Below are 20,684 nucleotides of genomic sequence, written 5' to 3' on the forward strand. Positions count from 1 at the left end.
AAACAATGTATAGATTAGATGGGCCTATGTCATAGGAATCTTCTCTAAAAATTTCCCCCTATTCATTAATTACGGACAGACGGACAGACGGACAGACAGACAGACAGACAGACAGACAGACAGACAGACAGACAGACAGACAGACAGACAGACAGACAGACAGACAGACAGACAGACAGACAGACAGAAAGACAGACAGACAGACAGACAGAAAGACGGACGGACATTCGAAATTATAGAGTAGCTTCGCAACTAAAAACATATGTTTTTATTATTAAAAACATATAAAACACAACTAGTTTAGTTTTCCACTTTGTGTTTTAATGATAACACAACACAACAAGAAAATGATTGAAAATATAGAAAAACTGAGAAAGGATTTGGATGAGAATGGTTTTCTTGTCATTGAAAATATCTTGAATCAGGTGAAATTAAAGTAGAATAGTTATTTCTCGCATCGTATTATAAACAGCTTTCCGCGGATATAGAATGTACAATCATAAGAATAAATCCAGTTTTTTTAGCCCCGAGGTGCAGAAGGCACGGGCTGAAAAAACTGGTTTTAATCTTATGATTGTACATTTTTATATCCGTAGAAAACTGGATATAATACGATGCTAGACATAGTTTTTTTCGTATGGATTAGAACCGGTTCCTATCCACCGGATTCGAATGAATACGAGAAAAATTAATACTAAATTAGAATCAAAGTTAATCTTTTTAGTAGCAAAGCTACTCTATTATTTACTTTTTATGTACGTCCGTCCGTATGAAATGTGATTTTTAAGACTGCTATTCAAGATAGTGTGCTAACTTTTTTGGTGATCATCCAGAAAATAGTTCAAATTGTCTGTTCGTCTGTCGGTCATTCTACAAGAAGACAAATTCAATTATTTTTTTAAAGATTTCGTGATTTTATACTTGTTTTTATCCCGACAAACACAACAACATTTGGTCAGGTTAGGTTAGGTTATATTGAGTACTAGGTATTCAAGGCCCGTTTTGTCTTTACAAATATCCTCAATAATTCAACAGAATACTCGTTAAGAAATGATTAATACCATTACCTCCTCGTAAGGGCGGGATTCCCCTTCGATTTAAGTGATCTTCTAGAGAATCCAGAACATCATCCCCGTGTAATTGGATGCAATGCATTAACCACCAACCCTTTAATAGCACGCCCTTTGTCTGAGAAGTCCTGACTGTGCATGGTAATTAGTTGCGCCTGTTTATGGGCCAAGGCATTCCCCCATACTCTTACAATTTATGTCGTGCACCTGACATAGCAACAGTAAGAACCGTTTTTAACGTCTTTAGTTATGACGCGGTGTCGGCCCGAGATTCGAACCTTTCACCTCTCCGGCGACGAGCAGATGCGCTACGTGTTGAGCCACGATCGAGAGTATGAGGTATTTCAGGAATGATTAATATTTGGAATCTACTGCAGTTCACGGTAAAATATTGCTGGTAGCGAATATTGCCAAAATCTATGAATTTTAAAGGATGCTAGCTGCCAAACGGCTGAACGTACAGATCATACCCGCAGATAGGTCTTCTTATGTCGCTTAAAACAGTGTGCGGGCATGATCTGTATGTTCAGCCGTTTGGCAGCTAGCAGCCTTTAAAATTTATAGATTTTTGGCAATATTCGTTACCAGCAATATTTTACCATGAACTGCAGTAGATCCAATATTTGAAACTATTATTGATAGGATGAGATTCAAGAATATGGAGAGTTCTGTAACGATCTGTTAACAAATAATATTGATGCTAGGAAAAGAATATTTATATGTTAGGAGGAAAGGGATGCATTGGGCTGTTTATTACACTAGTCCCCAAAGTTTTACAATAGTGTTTTCTTACTCATTGGCTAAACAACATTAGGAACTTTATTTGAATTTTGTTTGCTTAGTTCAATTAGTTAAGTGTCAAAACGCTTCAACTATTGTAGATAAGTATTCCATAGAAGGGGTATTTTTGTGTGTTATCATTGGGGATGTAAATCAATTTATATTTCATTGTCTTATCTCTTTATATAAATCGCCAATAATAATATATATAAAATTCCCCTTAGTATGATTAAAAATATTGAGTAAAAAGTTTAAACCCAATTTGTTTGGTGAAACCATCCAATCAGATTTCAAGAAGAGCTCCCAAAGTTTTTGAGCCAACGGATAAAATAACTTGATTATAAAGCTTTGGGTACCAATGTAATTTACAGTCCAATGTTCCTTCCTACCTGGCCACCACCATACCCCCGCCCCCCCCCCCCCTTATAGATATTTATTTGAGGCGAATTTTTGTACACGAATCTATAAACGTTACGTGGTCTTGTTTTATTTTATCATTTTAGTAAAATTTTAGTGACAACATCCATAAAATCGAAGATCTGAAACGAAAAGACAAACGAACATTAATACTTGAAGAATTTCAGAACTGAATAATCAGAATATAAATGTATAAAAGTAAAAACATTATAACATTGTACTTTGTTGTCCTAGGAATCAGTAATCCAAAAATCAGATCAATCGGATAATTTATCACATAATTATTTGGTGTTAAAAAGTAAAAAAATCAACATGTTTAAAATGGACGTACGGACTTTCTGGTAATGGTTATCGAGTTTTTACGCTTTTTAAATCGTACCTAACTACTACAGGAATCACCATACAATTCTAACCGATTCAAATTAACAAAAAGAGCTATCTGTCTCTGACGGACCAACCGTAATTATAGAAAAGCTTCGCTTTTAACTTCGCTTAAAAAAACTTTTATCATTTGAACAAAATTATATTCTTTACTGTTGTTCAGGAGACATAGGTAAGTTGATATTCATTTTTATAACTTATCCTAACCAGGATGACAACACCCATAAAAGCGAAGCTCTGAAACGGTATGACAGACGAACATTAACTTTTGTTGAGTGTCAGAACTGAATATACAAAATATGAAAATCTAAGGTTTGACAAAATTATACGTAAATTTGTTGCAAAACTTCTTAAATACAGAATTCTGTTTAAGGACATACTGACATTTTAATACTTCATTATAGAGATGCTTCGCTCATAATATTGTACCTTATTGTAATATGAATCAGTAATCAAAAATCAGATCAATCGGATGATTTTATCACATAAAAAATTGTTATTAAAAAAGTTAAAAAATCAACATGTTTAAAATGGACGTACGGACTTTCTGATAATGTTTTTAGAGTTTCTACGCTTTCTGAATCGTACCTAACTACTACAGAAATCACCATGCAAAGTTTGAAATCGATAGGACAATTCTAACATGCCTAAATTAACGAATAAAAGCTAACTATCTCGGACGGACGGACGGACCGACCCTAATTATAGAAAAGCTTCGCTTTTAAAAACAAAGCATTTAATCATTTCTTATCAGTCAATATGGACGAAAAATTGATGTACAATGTACATACATCCTAAAAGATTATAAATTGATAACTTTTCTGTTGATGAAATAATTGATTGAAAATGATAAGATTCAACAAATTAACATATAACATATTTAAAAAACTTTGTCACTCTACAAGTTTTAATGTTCGTTAGTTTCAGAGCCGCGCTTTTATGAAAATTATTACTCTAGATAAATGGATATGTTATTACTTGGATATTACACCATATTTTCATGTTCTCTAATAAAGTGAAACTTGCAGATGGCTAAAACAACGATTCTTCTACATCATTCCGTTCTACTGGATGAACGAACTGACCAATAAACGAGTTCCATGTTAGCAACCTAAATTAACGATAATTTGTCATAATATTTACGTATGTTCTATATCCAATTCTAGATGTAAAACAAATCCTGAATTACAAAGGGGGAGGTAGGTTGTGCTAAACTTCCGTAAAGGTGTGAGTTTTAAGGTTTAAAAACAGTAGTAGAGCGATAAAATTTGTGTTAACTTTAATAAGATGTTTTTTTTGTCTATAGTTCTTTTCAATAAGGAATACACATATCTAGTGAATCATAGACGTCCAAGGGGCCTGGGGGGGGGGGGGTAATGGGGCGATTACCCCCCCCCCAAAAAAAAAAAAAGCTTGGACGCCCCTGTAGTGAATAATATCGTTCTACTTCTGTTTTTAAGTCTTAAAACTCAAACTTTTTCGGAATTTTAGCACAACCTACCTCCCCCTTTTTAGGCATGATTTGGGTAACCATGAAACTTTGAAAGAAGGCCTGTCAGAAAATATTTGCCAAGTAACTGTTCATTGTTATTAGCAAAGCTACTCGATAATTTGAAATGTTCGTTTGGATATTTTTATGATGATTCTTCTGACAAAGGCGCACCTACTTTATAACTCATTCAGTTCGTCAGTCGGTCTGTAATGCTGTAGAGAACATCAAATTTTGTGTTTTGTTTTGATTAAATTTCCTAGGAGGGATTGGACAACAAAAATTAAATTTTAGTTATGCCCCTATAAAAAATTTTGTAAAGCGCAGGAAAATGTCATGTGTGACGTCATAAAAATAATTCAAAATCAATCTTTTTTTCAGGGGGTTTACTTTTCCACTTCTCCTCTTATCCATCCTTTTATACGTATTTTTATGACGTCACTCATGTAACTTTCCACCGCTTCTAATATTGTAGGTTATGTGGCCAAGTGTTTATATGGAGAAGGGCAGAGATCAAAGTGTTCTACACAAGTAAGTTTAGTTTTTAAAAACGAACCTTTTCTTCGCATAGGGTTGTTAATCATTATCATATCTTCAGACATGTTAGAATTGTCCCATCAATTCTAAACTTGTCGTGCTGATTTAAAAAAAATATAGGTACAATTTTTAAAGCGTAGCATGTTGCAACTCTATATTGACCTAAAGAAAGTCAATATATCCATCACGGTCATAGAACAAACAAAGGAGTCCCAAACGTCGGAGTGGAAACTTAACCTAACCTGTCTTATTTTACACTATATTCTAGGTTTTTAAATGCCTAACCCCTGCGGGGGGCTTATTTGATATTGCATATCATAACCTAACCTAACCTGTATAGAAATCCTTAATTAAATTAGTATTTTAACACTTCTGCGTTTGTCCAATCCGACATTTGGGACTCCTGCGATTGACCTGTAACCAATTATAACATGATTTTGATATAGTTATCCCATTTCCTTGATTTCTAGAATGATCTGATACAATTTTATAAATAAAGCATCTCTTTAATCAATTTTTAAATCGTATGTATGTCCCTATTAGGCATTTTTGGTCATGTGATTTTTATTGAAAAACTGGCTAACTTAGATATAACTAAAGAAAAAACCAATGGACATACAGAGGGGCAGATTTAGATTTTTTTTTAAATACCTTGAAAACAATTGATTAAATTCTTTAAAACATTCAAATTCTGTCGATTTTGATTGATATTGGTTTGTAACTTTATTCTGTTTAATATTTATTCCAAATTTTCATTTAAATATTTTTTCCCCAAAGGAAGGTAGTTGAGATAGCCCAGGCCCTTCTGGGTGACGATATGGCATTTGACTTTGATATGATCATAGCTAAGGTAATTTTTAAAATCCTAGTAAGTAACTTTAAAACATAAATGCAAAGCCCTTAATTAAGAAGGAAGGACAAACGAACATGTTATTTCCCTGTACAAAAATAACTCTATATTAAACCAATTACTTGGATGTTGTACCAGATTTTCATGTACTCTGATAAAGTAATACGCGCAGCTGCCTAAAATAACGATACCCCCCATCTATCCCTTTACCGCATCCCCTCCCCTCCAACTGGATGAACAAACTGAATAATTGAAGTCCAAATTAGCAAGCTTAATTGACGACAAATTTTACCCTGTCAATTTATCCACGTACATTTTATATCCATATTAAACCTGACTTTAATTAGTGTGTTTAGTGCCCTGGGTAAATGGGGATAGATGTCACCGATTTTGGCCTACCTATTATATTGACGAGAAAGAGAAAGGGAAGAGGGAAAGAAACCTCCTTGAAAAGAGATGGGATACGGGGTATTCCTTGACGTCAACAGAATAGGTAGGTCAAAAGCAGTGACAACTATCCCCATTTTGCTAGGGCACTATAGACAGCTACTTTTGTTAGGAGGCCGGAAGCTTGGTGGAGACTCCATGGCACCAAGATGAATCTTACTGGTAAAAATTATTCATTTTAATCCTCTTATATAAAATAGTAAGTTTTTTATCTGAAGCTTATGGTCTATCAAATTTCTGTTGAAATGTTTTTTTTAATTTTTAAAAGAACTTTGTAAATGTTTATTGGTTACATGTGGTTTTAGGCTATTTGTTGAGCTTCGCTGAGATGTTGTCATCCTTGTTATTTGCAGGCCTGACCTTCCCGACAAGAGAGCTCTCTCCTTCTGGTTTCCAATTGTAGATGCCAGCGTTGACAATGGATGTATGTGGTTTGTCAGGTAAATCGATATATTAATTAGGGTTGGGCCGAATACCGGTTACGGGATATCAGGCTGATTTCTAGTGCGGACATCAACGTTCGATATCCGGCAAATTACCGGATATTAAATTTAGCCGGTTATCCGGATAGTTTCAATATTCGGTATCCGGCCAGATATTGAAAATTTAATATTGTTATAATAACTCTTATAATTCAGATGTAAACTTTTTATGTAAATAATTAAGACTAATAAAGAATCAAATAATAATAAGAAGAAAATGACCGGATATCCGGCCAAACCCTAATATTAATACTTGGATGTTGCATAACATTTTCATGAACTCTAATAAAGTGTTACTCGCAGCTGGCTAAAATAACGATAAACTCCACCTACTGGACGAATAAACTTACCAATAAATTAGGTCCATGTTAGCAACCTAAATTAACGACAAATTTTCCACTGTCAATATATATTCAATATCCAAATCAATTGTTAGATATTAATTTGTTTTAATTGTGTTGAATTTATATAGGGGTGGATTACAACATTATCTATAATACAAAGTAGAACGATGTCTGTCCGTCTGTCTGTCCGTCTGTCCGTCTGTCCGTCTGTCTGTCCGTCTGAAGCTTAAGATCTCAGTAACCACTGAACCGATTGGGCTCTACTCTTCAGGGAATATACCTACTGGTCCTGTGATGGTTTTAAGCTATTTTCTTGGGGGGTGGGACACCCCCAACCCCCCCAAAAAAATAAAAATACCCCCCCCCAAAAAAAAAAAATAAAAATTTTTTTTTTTACTTTTTCTTTTTAAATCTAAAATACGAAAAATTAAGTTGATCAAACCTCTTGGGGCAAAGCCCCTAGAGGCTAGGGGCGAAGCCGCTAGTTTTTTTATATAGTGTTCTCATTCAGGGGTCTAAAGGGATAAAATAATGGCCGATGATAAATTTGATGTACATCCCCAATGATGATACACAAAATTACTCCTTCTGTAGATTCCAATCAGTATTTTGGACGCTAAACTTAATGAACAATCCAATCAAATTCAATTAAAGTCCCCAAAGCTATTAAGCCACCTAATTAGAAAAGGTTATTATAAAACTTTGGGGACTAGCGTAATAAACTGCCTAATGTCACCTCCCTCCTCTAGGGATACTTGAAAAAGGGGGTCGAGCTTCTACTCTACACTTTAGTTTTTAAAAAGTGAGAGGTGAGTTATTTCTTTATCACAGAGGTTATTTCTCTTGGGAGGGTAAATTTACCCTCCCTTAAAAATAGTTATTAACTTTCCCTTGTACCAATAAGAAGCTTCAATGTCAAGGAGAACCATATCAATCCAGCTTTTAGTAGATCATAAGCTACAGACGCACATACTGTTACTTTTATATGCGGATAGGGGTCAAAGGTTTCAATAAATCTCTATTTTTATTGATCATAAATTGAAATCTTAACCTATTATAAAAAAAAACAATGTATCTATATCAGTTAATTATGAATCTAACTAGTGGTTTCACCCCTAGGCTCTAGAGGATTCGTTCCAAGAGGTATTGGGAAGTACCCCTCCCATAAAGCTTTCATAATTCATAAAAAAATTGGAGGGGGTAGGGTTATTTTCACGGAGGCTTCGCCCAATGATGAGGTTGGGGTTCCCCCACTCTTCTTAACAATACTTTTGTTTACAAAAAAAATAAGAAACAGCTCAGAAACAAATAGCTCTAGGTATATTCCCTGAAGAGTGGAGCCCAATTGGTTCTGCGGTTACCGAGATTTTAATCAGACAGACGGATGGACAAACATCATGTATTATATATTATGCATCTATTAATGAATGTTATTTGATATAGTGGTAGCCACAAGACTGGACTCAGAACACACAGGCCGGTCAAACAAGGTGAAGTAGTTATATTTTATTTAGAAATGTGTTTTCAACGATTCAAACATTTGACTTAACATATCTATAGTATAGATGTATATGTGGTATCCGCCGAGGATAAATGGCAGACACCGGAGTTCAATTAGATTACGGCAGTGTGACAGACGTGGACACCTTACTATAGAGAAGCTACGCTTCTCTAGCATTCACTAGATAATAATCAACATCTATTTCAGTTGTCACTTTATTGAAGGTTTAAAGGATACTAAAGCTATATACAACAAACAATAACTACATGGATAGGAATAAATCATCATAACATAAAAGCATTATAATACATATACAATAGTCAGTTTGGGCAATAATGATCCCCCATCCCTAGGCATAGGGAGGGGGTCGTCAGACCCCTTCCCCAGGACTCGGGGGAGGGCCATTGACCCTCCACCAAACCCCGGTCAGGGGTGCCATATGCATGGCTCACGGTTGCCGAATACCACAACTCTCCCCTCGGAAGGCTGGGAGAGGATTCCCTACCAGACTTCCGACAGTGGTTGAGGCCTTCGGCCCGCTTCCTTAGGGCTAATAGATATATACAAGCGATAATGATTCAATGGAATCCTAGTGGTGAGTGTTTCTCAGGGTTGGTGGGCTCCCAACGTGGGGTAGAAGGCAGAGGCTGGCTTTGGTTGGACACGTTGTTCAACGCCGGCAGGTGTCAGGTTGGCAGGTGGCACAGTTGCTGCTGGGACAGTCAGCAGTGGGGCATGCTGGTTGTTGTTGGCCGCGGCTGGGGCACTGGCTGCCAAGTTGACCGTCTGGGCGGCGGCCTGCCCTCCCGTGGGGCCGCGGGGTCGGCCAGAGGGCGGTCCTGGTCTACCTGGGCAGTCATGCCCGCTATCGGTGGATTGCATGGACACCATTTCCTCGGCTGCTTCCCGGCCGATGGGTATGGCATCCCAGTCTACTGAAAAGTCCCGGGACTTGGCATGGGTGAGCCTGGCTCTGGCCAGGGCCTTCCTATACAAAGTTGGATGGTATAGGAACACTTGTGATATCGCATTCAAGGCCGCTCGGACGCCTCCCTGTGCTGCTGCCAGGGAAATGATGGTTAAGTCCCCCAGCAGTTTGAGGATCAACAACAGCAGACACAATATGGCTGCGCCATCTCCCCACTCGTGAATAGCTTGTCTGAACCCAGCCCAGACATCCAGGGCGGCCTCTCCTTCCTCCGCCAGTCGGTCGATGTTGTAGGACACTATCCCATGGTCGCCTGTGGCCGAACAGCTGCCTTGCTGAACGCATGACCCATAGGACAGGCCGGTCAGCATGGCGCTCTTATATGCTGGGAACGCCAGCAGCTGCTGCCAGTCGTTCAACTCGGCCTGCGAATACAAACCCCCTGAACTGAAGTCATCCAAGGGTTCTGTCAACAGCTGCCTAGGCGTATCCAGCGGGGGTGGCCTCTTCTTAGGAGCGGGGGTTAACTCTATCCAGCCTTCCTCCGCGTGCACAGTCAGGGGGTAGGTGGAGGAGCAGGGAATCTTGGTGGCGTGGCCGCTGTACACTCGTGTCACGGCGTCTACAAACCCTGTGGGCTCTACTGGCACTTTGTCCCAACACTCCTTGTGTTCACGGACAACATATTTATTGCGTTGGCAGGTAAGCTGGAGCAGAACATCTCCCCTCAGCACCGAGAACGTGCTCCCCTGGACGCGCACCGGGTGGGCCGGGTCTAGTTGCTGGAGCTTCCAGCAGTTGGCCGCCACTTCTTCTGCTGCTGTGCTTTTCATGCGGGTCTCCAGAGTAAATCCAATATAACCTGCATGTATCTGGGCCTGCAGGGGAACATCCACATCCCTGGCCGATACTCTGGGTAGCGCTGCCGCGGCTGGGTCAGCTGCCATGAACAATGCTGGGTGGTTGGTGGCATGGGCCTCAAAGTCGCAGTTCACTATTGAGGTGGGGTTGGTCATGTTGATGAAAAACTGGGCCTGATGGTCAACCAGGAACGCATCCATCACTAGGCTGGGCTGGAGGCTGCGAATCAGCCTCAAGGGGCAATCTCTCCCCAGGTGATCCCACACGTAGGTGGCTTCCCCAGTGATGCAGGACAGCTCTGAATGGGGACACTCCAAGGTCAGGTGGTCAGATTGAGACTCCACCCGTCCATCCTCCACTACGTAGGTCTCTTCCTTAACCAGCAGCCGTCGCTCCTGGAGCACTAATTCATTGCGGTACAGCTGGCCCTCGAAGTGGACGTCCTCTCCCTCACAACCCACCCCCTCGGGGCTGTTGACGAGGGCGCCCACCATGTCGAGGGTGAAGAACAGGGGATGGTTCAGTTGGAACGTCAGTGGCTGGGTCTTGCCTGGCAACGTGTAGACACGGTTCCTGGCCAGGTCTCGGCACGTTTCTGGATCTATCTTGGTTGGCCTCATGAGGGTGGGGACCGAGGTCACCTTGAGGTGACCCCATACCCCACACCTGAATGTCCACTGGGACACAGTGAGCTGGCAACTGTATCCTGTTGTTTCCCTCACCTTGACTTGCTGCAGGACGTGTACTTCATGGCCCAGGGGCACCTCCTGGTGTAAGGGTTCCGTGTTACACATCTTCTCCTTATTGTAGGCTGTGACGTGGGTGGGGTTGGCGCAGTCCCATCCCACCAGGACGTAGCTGGTTGTAGGCCACACGGCTGCCAGCAGGATGCCCCACAGGACCATCCACCAGTGAGAGAAGCTTCCAGGCAGCCATCTACCTCGCACACGCGGCTGGGGATCTTCGGCTCGGGTCACGGCTGCTTCTTGGGGCTGGACACGGCTGGGCTGCTCCTGGCTAGATACAAGTTTCCATTGAGCGTTATCTTTGTGCGGCCGGGGCACCCCGATACCCTCCCCAATGACAGACTGGCAGGCGACTGGCACTTGCCTGGGTGTCGGCTCCCCTAGCCCCAAGTGGTCCCTACCCTGGTCCAAGGCATGCCCAGTGGCATGGGGCTGAAGTGCGTGTGGCACAGGCTCGCCCTTACTCACGTCCCTCCCCTGCCCTAGGAACTCAGGTGCATGTGGCACAGGCAAGTCCTTATTTTCCCAAATTTCAATCTCCCCAGCCTCTGGTGCAGGGGGCACAGGCAAGGCTGGGGTTTTACAATGGCTTGGATACAACACATTTATCAAATTTAACTTATCCTGGCTCGACTGGGGTTGCTGGGTAGTTGGATTCCTTCGGCTGGCAGGGGGCTCTGGATGGCACGTAGTTGGGCTCTCCCTGCAGGCTGGTGGCGCTGGCTGGCTGGGGGTGACGGGTGTCACCCCTTCCTCTGGGACTGCTGGCTCGTTCCAGGATCCAGGTCTCTCGGTGGCGGCGACGGTTGTCGCCCCAGGCACCAGGTTGGAGGCTGGCTCGTTCCAGGATCCAGGTATCTCGGTGGCGGCGACGGGTGTCGCCCCAGGCACCAGGTGGGAGGCGCTGGATAGCACCCCCCAGTCATCACAGGTGGCGGCGCCGGGTGGCGCCCCATACATCGATGTTGATGCGCTGGCTAGCGCCTCCTGTCTCTCTCGTTCAGCGGCCGCCAGGGCCTCCCCGTACATCGTCTCAGTGACGCTGGGTAGCGCCCCTCCACTCTTGCTGGGTAGGCTCGGCCGAGCAGGCTCCATCATGTTGAGGCTAAAAGGCTGGGGCCTCAGGACTTCTGGCTCGGCGATGTTGTAGGGTTGCACCAGCTCCGGCCCCAGGTGGTTGAGACTGAAGCCCAGGCCAACCCGGTTGGGTTCAGCCGCGCCGCCCAGTACGTTGATCCTAGCTGGAACGGTCCCAAACTGCGGCATCCCGTCGGCTCGGTCCGCGGCTCTGGGGGCGGCTGCTTGCTGCGGTGGTGCTGGGGGCGCGCTCCCTTCCATGTGGGCCACTCTGCTGGGCTTCCCTGGCGGGGCACCCTTGTCGGCGGTGCGCCTGCGGCTGGCTACCTGGGCCCAGTCAGCTCTGCACTCGGCCGCCGTGTGGCCGTCGTAGTGGCAACGCTCGCACTTGGCAGAACGGTCACGGCGTGGCTGGGTGCGTCTCTCCTCTAGACTAACTTCCATCGGCGTCGGGCAGTCTCGAGCTCTGTGGCCTCTCCCCTGGCAGCGGAAGCAGCGACCTGGAACCTTGTCATCTGGAGCGACCCTCCCCATCTGGTGGAGACCCGGAGCCAAGGCGCCAATCTCCATTGGCTCCGACTCGTCATATTGGGGCAACTGGATGCAGGCAGATCCAGTCAGCCCGTCGGTCGAGTCCACTAAGCACACACCTTCCTTCAGTTGCTTGGTAATCATGGTGACGGTAAACATGGCCTTACAAGTGTACTCAGGTACACTCGTAATTTCATGGCCCATCATGATGCGTTTTACATTGGCGTTACGAATTCCACGATTTAATTCGTCCACCAACAACTCGAGATCCTCATGGTTGTAGGCGTCCCTATACAAGGCACACTTAGTTGATATGTACGCTTGTATAGGTTCTGTCGAGTGTTGCTTGTAATCCCTAAACGCTTGTTTAAGCGTTTGGGATTCAAAAGCAGGACGAAATAGCAATTCACACTCGGCCTTGACCTGTTCGTAGGTCAAGGCTTGGCCTGCCTCGCCAAACAGATGGGACGCCATTTCCGCCGCTTGCCCTACCAGTGACAGTAGAAGGGCGTTGCGGCGGTTGAGGGAGTCATGGGGTGGCACGCGGTAAGCCGCCCATGACATCTCGAGTCTGCGGATATGTGAACTCCAGGATTGCTTGGGCGGTCCTCTAAACTCTGGCAGGTTACTCAGCATCAGCTTGCGGTACTCGGCTGGAGCCGGCTGAGGGTCATCCTGGAGCCATCCTGGGGCTTGGTCACCTCCTGGCGCTTGCGGCTGTTCCATCGGGGCAACGGTTCAACGGCGGGACGCAAAGTTATAACGTAAATAGAATAAATGGTTTGTCACTAGAGGCTTTCTAGCCTAACAGCCAACACTGTTTTTATCACTAGGTTGGTAGTTTAGTTACAAAAATATAGCTTAGCTGTGTTTATCACTAGTTGGATTCTGAGGTGGTAGAGTAGGCTGGTAGGGGTAGATAGATGTTGAGGGTCTGAACTGCTGTCAAGAACTGATTTGGTTTTCCTCTATCACACTATAGCTAGGGGGAGGGAGCTTAGAATTCTTTATTTTTTCTAAAAATATCCCTGTTATATGCTATGGAGTAGCTCCGCTCCGGTGTGTGTGTGTGTGTGTGAAATCTCCCGTCCTTGCAACGCGCTTACGCACCGTCAAATCCGCGCACACGGGTAAAACGCGCACTTATCCCTCAACTCGCTCTCTCATTGGTCCGTTTGTCCGTTGAATTTTATGATATTTCCGCACTCCGTTGCGTTGTCCGTAAATGGCGCTCTGTGTTCCCGGTCACTAGCTCCACACCGTCGACGGACTTAGGTTAGTGTGGGTAGGAGGGGGGAAGCGCGTGAGGGGACGGGGGTAAATCCGTCCGTTCCCCCTGTGAGGAAGGGGGGAGTGCTGTGGGTTTGAAATAACTGTGTGATGAGGTAATGGTGCCTTTTCTCCTTAATCCTAGGCTTATCTATTATATCACCTTGATTGTATTTCCTTCAGTGGAGAGTGGGCTCCTCCCTTTCCTCTGGAATAAGGGGTGTATTGTTGTTGTGCTGTAGGCTTGAGGTGATTAGATTGTGTATCAGGGGCTTTGTTATATTACATTTAGCTTCTATTTGTGTCCTTATCACAATTACATAACAGATTTGTTTACCAACCCTGTTCTATTTTTAGTTGTTATCACAATACACAATAAATCCAAGCCTGTTCTATTTTTAGTTTTATCACAACACAACAATTTGTTTGCCAATCTTTGCTCATAAATCTATTGTTTAGCCATCACACCAGGGTGGTAATCCCTGCAAATGTGATATAATATCTGTTTTTCTAGATGGGCGGCTGCGTTGTAGCTTCTCAGGATACTTGGAGTTGACGTAGTTTTCTCTGTTTTGGTGCACATACTCGTATGTTGGCTCGCAGCTCGCAGCTATGTGGCGTGTTTCAGCCTATCGGCGGCAGGGAATGTCCCGTCCTGCTGGTGCCGCTGATCCAAATCCGGCTGATGGCGGCAGGGAATGTCCCGTCCTGCTAGCGCCACTGGTTCGGATCCTGCTATCTCTTGCAGTCAAGTTGGCCTATTTTCAGCCGTTTACACTTATTTGGCTTGTTTCAGCCGGTCCCCAGGCCTGTTTCAGCCCTTTGAGCGCTCAATTCTCCGTTAGATGTCGGCGCTTCTCGCGGTTCTTCGTCAGGTTTCGCTGTCTCGCTTCCACAACTGCCGGATGCAGAGTTAGACTTTGCTGTCCAGGGTGGGTAATTCAGGTTGCTTGTGTCAGTTTTGCCAGTTTCACTGCTGGGAGTACCTTAGCCTCAGATGCGCGTCTGCTCTACACTTGTGGTTTGCCGTAATCTCACACAGCTGTCACCAAAAGTTGTGGTATCCGCCGAGGATAAATGGCAGACACCGGAGTTCAATTAGATTACGGCAGTGTGACAGACGTGGACACCTTACTATAGAGAAGCTACGCTTCTCTAGCATTCACTAGATAATAATCAACATCTATTTCAGTTGTCACTTTATTGAAGGTTTAAAGGATACTAAAGCTATATACAACAAACAATAACTACATGGATAGGAATAAATCATCATAACATAAAAGCATTATAATACATATACAATAGTCAGTTTGGGCAATAATGATCCCCCATCCCTGGAAAGGGTGGGGGGAATTAAGAATACAGTTAACCATAATAAAACATGACAGATTCAATCATTAATTCTAGGCATAGGGAGGGGGTCGTCAGACCCCTTCCCCAGGACTCGGGGGAGGGCCATTGACCCTCCACCGAACCCCGGTCAGGGGTGCCATATGCATGGCTCACGGTTGCCGAATACCACATATATACAGACAACTACCTCTCTTCCTTTTCAAAGACCTATTTCGTCTGCTTCTAAATTATTTTCTGCTACTTTGCTGTGTTAATTAATATAAGCGACACCATTTGGTTGATTTTCAATGACCCAATAGAAAGGTTGCACAAGGTGGTTGCGATGGGGAGATACAGTTATTTAACCCTTTTTCCCTCTAGTGCTTTACCTTAATTTTGCCTCTAACAAAAGACATTTTCAACCTTGTGTGAATTAATCATTATTGATTTAAAAGTTTGAACACTGCCAATTGGTATAACTCATAACAAGGTACAATGTTATAAGCAAAGCATCTCTATAATCAAGTCCTAAAAACGTCAATATGTCCTTATACAGAGTCATGTATTTAATCAGATTTACAACAAATTTACTTACAATTTTCTATAGACTTATGCATTAATATTCAATTCTGATACTCTACAAGATTTAAGATTCATTTGTCCTTCCATTATAGAGCTTCGCTTTTATGGATGTTGTCATCCTTGTTTCTATATTTATTATTCAACAATTATATTAATTACTATAAAAATATTTTCTTAATGATGTAATTAACTTACAGAGTATAGGACAATTGAGAACAAAAGAAATCTGAAGATTAGAGTAAACCACTAGAGGGAGAAAGGGTTAAAATAACTGTATCTCCCCATCACAACCGCCTTGTACAACCTTTCTATTGGGTCATTGAAAATCAACCAATGGTGTCGCTTATATTTACAGTCAAGTAGCATAAAATAATTTAGAAGCAGACGAAAGAGGAAAACATGTAATGATGACTGATTTAGGAAAACAAGTAATGATGACTAATTTAGGAAAACATGTAATGATGACTAATTTTAGGAAAACATGTAATGATGACTAATTTAGGAAAACATGTAATGATGACTGATTTAGGAAAACATGTAATGATGACTGATTTAGAAAAACATGTAATGATGAGTAATTTAGGAAAACATGTAATGATGACTGATTTAGGAAAACATGTAATGATGACTAATTTAGGAAAACATGTAATGATGACTAATTTAGGAAAACATGTAATGATGACTAATTTAGGAAAACATGTAATGATGACTAATTTAGGAAAACATGTAATGATGAGTAATTTAGGAAAACATGTAATGATGACTGATTTAGGAAAACATGTAATGATGACTAATTTAGGAAAACATGTAATGATGACTAATTTAGGAAAACATGTAATGATGACTAATTTAGGAAAACATGTAATGATGACTAATTTAGGAAAACATGTAATGATGAGTAATTTAGGAAAACATGTAATGATGACTGATTTAGGAAAACATGTAATGATGACTGATTTAGAAAAACATGTAATGATGACTGATTTAGGAAAACATGTAATGATGACTGATTTAGGAAAACACATAATGATGACTAATTTAGGAAAACATGTAATGATGACTGATTTAGAAGAAACGGATGATGGACAACCTGCCCCTGTTAATGCAGGTATAGATCTAATCATAAAAAAAATCACAAAACAAGGATGACAACATCCATAAAAGCGAAGCACTGAAACGGTAGGACAAACGGACATTAACTCTTGTATAGTGTCAGAACTGAATACCTAATCAGAATATATATGTACAAGAGACGAAGCAAAATTGTAAGTAAATTTTTTGAAAAACTACTTGATATAGGATAATGTTTATGTATATTTACATTTTTAGGACTTTATGGAGTTGCTTCGCTTATAACATTATACTGTTTTGTCCCAGGAAAAAATTTACCAAAAATCAGATCAATCGCATGATCAGATCACATAAAAGTTTGTTGTTAAATTGAGTAAAAAAATCAACATGTCTAAAATAGACGTACGGACATTCTGGTAATGATTACTGAGTTGCTACGCTTTCTAAATCGTACCTAACTACTAAAAGAATCACCATGCATAGTTTGAAATCGATAGGATAATTCTAACATGCCTAAATTAACGAAAAAAGCTATCCGTGTGTGACGGACGTACGGACCGACCCTAATTATAGAAAAGCTTCGCTTTTAAAAATGGGAGTGAAACCATTTCTACGACTAGCAAAAACAAGTTTGTGTGTTTGTCATTTTTAATTTCTAAGCGTATCATTGGTAATATTTTCCTGTATGGCTTCGAAACCGCTTCTGGATAATAAACAGCTTCCATACTGAAAAATCATGTATCGTATCGTATTTTAACAAATTTATACGAATGGACAAAGAAACAAAGTGAGTTATAGGGCAAATGTACAGTTCTCATTAAAAAAACTAAGAAAACCACGAAACCTTTAAACATAAGGTTTACATCTTTTGAAGTATGATCGACCGACATACAGACAAAATAATATGTATAAATTAGATGCGCAGAATAGATGTCATAGAAATCTTCACTAAAGATTCAGTTGTATATCTTTAATAGTAGCTGAGAAAAACAATTTTCCACATAGCAGTACGGACTGAATGACAAAGTGAATTTTTGAGTATTAAAAATTAGGCAATCCGAATCCGTTCATTTTTTTGACAATTTTGGAATCCAGAATCCGTTATTTTAATAGCGGATTCGGATTGTTAACTGTTATGCTAAAATTATCGTCTTGAGTTTTTTTTTGGTCCGAATATATATTTTAATTTTTAACAAATTTTTTTTGGCCGCTCTGTAGGGTTTAGAAAAAGGAGAAAACCTACTGTAAAAATAGGAAAAAACGCAGCTTTAGATTCTTTCAAGTACCCGATAAAATGTAATCCCCAATACATTTTTAAAAAGGCCTTTTAAAATATTGCTAGATTCCGGGATCCGTCAAAACAATAAGAATCCAGAATCCACTGGTTAATCCGTTTAATTTTTGGGCGAATTTTTGTAAAAATCCGATTCCGTCCAAAAAATAGACGGATTGCCAACCCTATTAAGAATGTATGGGATAAATTTTTAAATTCCATTTTTCAGGCGGTTGCACTATTCACACAGGCAGAACTTTACATTATACAGGTATATTAGTAATCTACATGCCTTTCTTCCCCCATTATTTACCAGCACATGCACTCTCAGAATAAATTTATTATTACTTGGATCTTACACCAGATTATCATACACTGCACTGTAATGTATTGAAACTTGTAGCTGGCTAAGATGTCGATCCCCCCACCCAAATCTACTCCCTTCCCTCCAACAGGTTGAACTAACTGATCAATTAATAATGTCAATGTTTGCAATCTAAATTGACGACAATTTTTCCCCTGTCATAATATCCACGTAATTTTTAGCCCCAAGTTTACAAAAAAAATTTGTATAATTGTGAAACAGAAGAGCTTAATCATGGTCTCTTGGAAAAGCATAATAAAATTATCCAATTGATTTGTTTACGTTTCTGTGGACAAATCATTGAAATTTATGAAATACACGAATTTAAGATATGTTTCTGTAGGGAAAAAATAGACAAAATTAAATTTACGAACGTGCTCTTTTCTCATAGGAGAAAACTCAAGCGCGTTGCCGCGTCAAGTTTACATCATCAACTGTCGCCCAGCTGCTATGGTGGAAGAGGAAAGAAGACAAAAGTTTGACCATGGACTGGCGGGATTGGATTCTATTGAATTAAAGGCTAAACTAGTAAACAAGCAAGTGAAATAAACTAAAATTATAACTAAATATTTTAAATAACAGGATGTATGTATGTCCACGTGTACCTAAGGATTTCGCTTACCACTGAACCGATATGTTTCACCTTTACAGTGTAGCATCTAATAGGTAATGGGAAGGTTTAAAACTATTTCTGTGGAGGGTACCAACACCCTCCCAAGATAAATTACCACTAGGAAAAATTAAGCTCTCCCAAAAATATTTTTTTTAATAAATACCTAGTAACTAGACAAAAAGATAGAGCAAGGCGGGTACGTGTTTTAATTGGTCTAATTTTATTAATAGACAGAATAATCAAGTTATACATTGAGTAGCTTCACTTTTCAAAATTTCACCAATATTTTTTTTTGAAAGCACTGTTTTTATTATAAATAACAAGAAATTTGTGATATTTTTGTAACAATGATATCTAATAATATTAGAATTATAAATGCAATAACAAGGGTTCTATACAAAAAGGTTTATAACAACGCACTATGCACTTCTAGATAAAAAAAAGTTGAAAGACATCCGAGAAAACATTTTGACTTCAGTGATTTTAGTAAAATTTGGTGAATGAATTTAGTAACATTTTAATAATAAAAATTGGGATCTACTGCAGTTCACGGTAATATATTGCTAGTAAGCAATATTTCCAAAAATCTATGAACTGTAAAGGCTGCTAGCTGCCCAACGGCTGAACGGACAGATCATGCCCGCACACTGTTTTAAGCGGCATAAAAAGGCCTACAAATAATCTGGAATAGCCATAAATCAATAATGCATAATCATCTCACAGAGCAGAGAAATGCGCGAAAAAGACCTCTTTTACGCGTTTTTTCTTCAGTGAAGCTTTCCCTGTGCATAATTGGATTTGGCTATTCCAGATTATTGGTAGGCCTTCTTATGCCGCTTAAATTGGTGTGCTGGTATGATCCGTACGTTCAGCCGTTTGGCAGTTAGCAGCCTTTAAAAATCATAGATTTTTGGAAATATTGCTTACCAGCAATATTTTACCGTCAACTGCAGTAGATCCAAAATTGAATTGAACGTCCAAATTTCTTCTCTTTTTTCTTTAAGTAACCCAAACTTATTTTATCTAGAAGCACAAAGTAAATAATTCAACAATTTTAAATGGAAGCAGTGTGTAATATTATAACATATTGCTTTATCTTTAGTCAGGGATCTTAAGGGATAAGACACTGGACGATAAATTGAAATATACCCTAATGAATAACATCTAAATTACCCCATCTATAATTTAAATTAAGGTTTGGCCGGATACTTTTTTGGCCTGATACCGGATATCCGGCTGATTTCTAAACCCGGATATCCGGTTCCGGCCGGATATCTGGCCAACGTTCGATATCCGGCAAATTACCGGATATCAGGCGTCAAAAAACAGCCGGATATCATGTAACCGGATAGTTTTAATATCCGGTATCCGGCCGGATTTTGAAAATGACCGGATATCCGGGCAGACCGGAGATCCGGCCCAACCCTAATTTAAATATTACCTATTGGTTTACAAGTTTGAAACTAACCAATCAAAATTAAATAAAAGTTCTCAAACTTTTTTAACCAACAAAAAAGATAATGTGGTTATAAAACTTTGGGTACCAGTGTAATTTACAGTCCAATGTCCCCTATCTCCTTGTCTTTTTTTACATTATTAAAATTTGGTTCATTTGTAAAATGTAATTTTAAGGTGTAATTTAAATGTAACAATAAAAATGCAGATCTTTAGATTGTAATAATACTGATTTTAACATTTTGTGATTTTTAAAGGAATAATATGTTATGATAAATGCTTTT

The 20,684-nt window shown here is 40.5% G+C and overlaps 1 protein-coding gene across 1 annotated transcript; it reads left to right on the forward strand.

The window, feature by feature from the left end:
• The first annotated feature begins 304 nt into the window (after nt 1-304).
• On the forward strand, nt 305-19,230 carry LOC145325889 (phytanoyl-CoA dioxygenase domain-containing protein 1-like). The gene is made up of 10 exons (XM_080168872.1): nt 305-425; nt 4,164-4,221; nt 4,613-4,668; nt 5,452-5,524; nt 6,084-6,133; nt 6,325-6,411; nt 8,241-8,287; nt 16,667-16,732; nt 18,198-18,239; nt 18,724-19,230. The coding sequence occupies exons 3-10, from the start codon at nt 4,616-4,618 to the stop codon at nt 18,879-18,881; spliced, it is 576 nt and encodes a 191-aa protein (XP_080024998.1). The 5' UTR covers nt 305-425; nt 4,164-4,221; nt 4,613-4,615; the 3' UTR covers nt 18,882-19,230.
• The last annotated feature ends 1,454 nt before the right edge of the window (nt 19,231-20,684 follow it).

The sequence above is a fragment of the Acartia tonsa genome, chromosome 8, assembly GCF_053477335.1.
Source record: "Acartia tonsa isolate MP-2025a chromosome 8, ASM5347733v1, whole genome shotgun sequence".
NCBI classification, from domain to species: Eukaryota; Metazoa; Arthropoda; class Copepoda; order Calanoida; family Acartiidae; genus Acartia; species Acartia tonsa.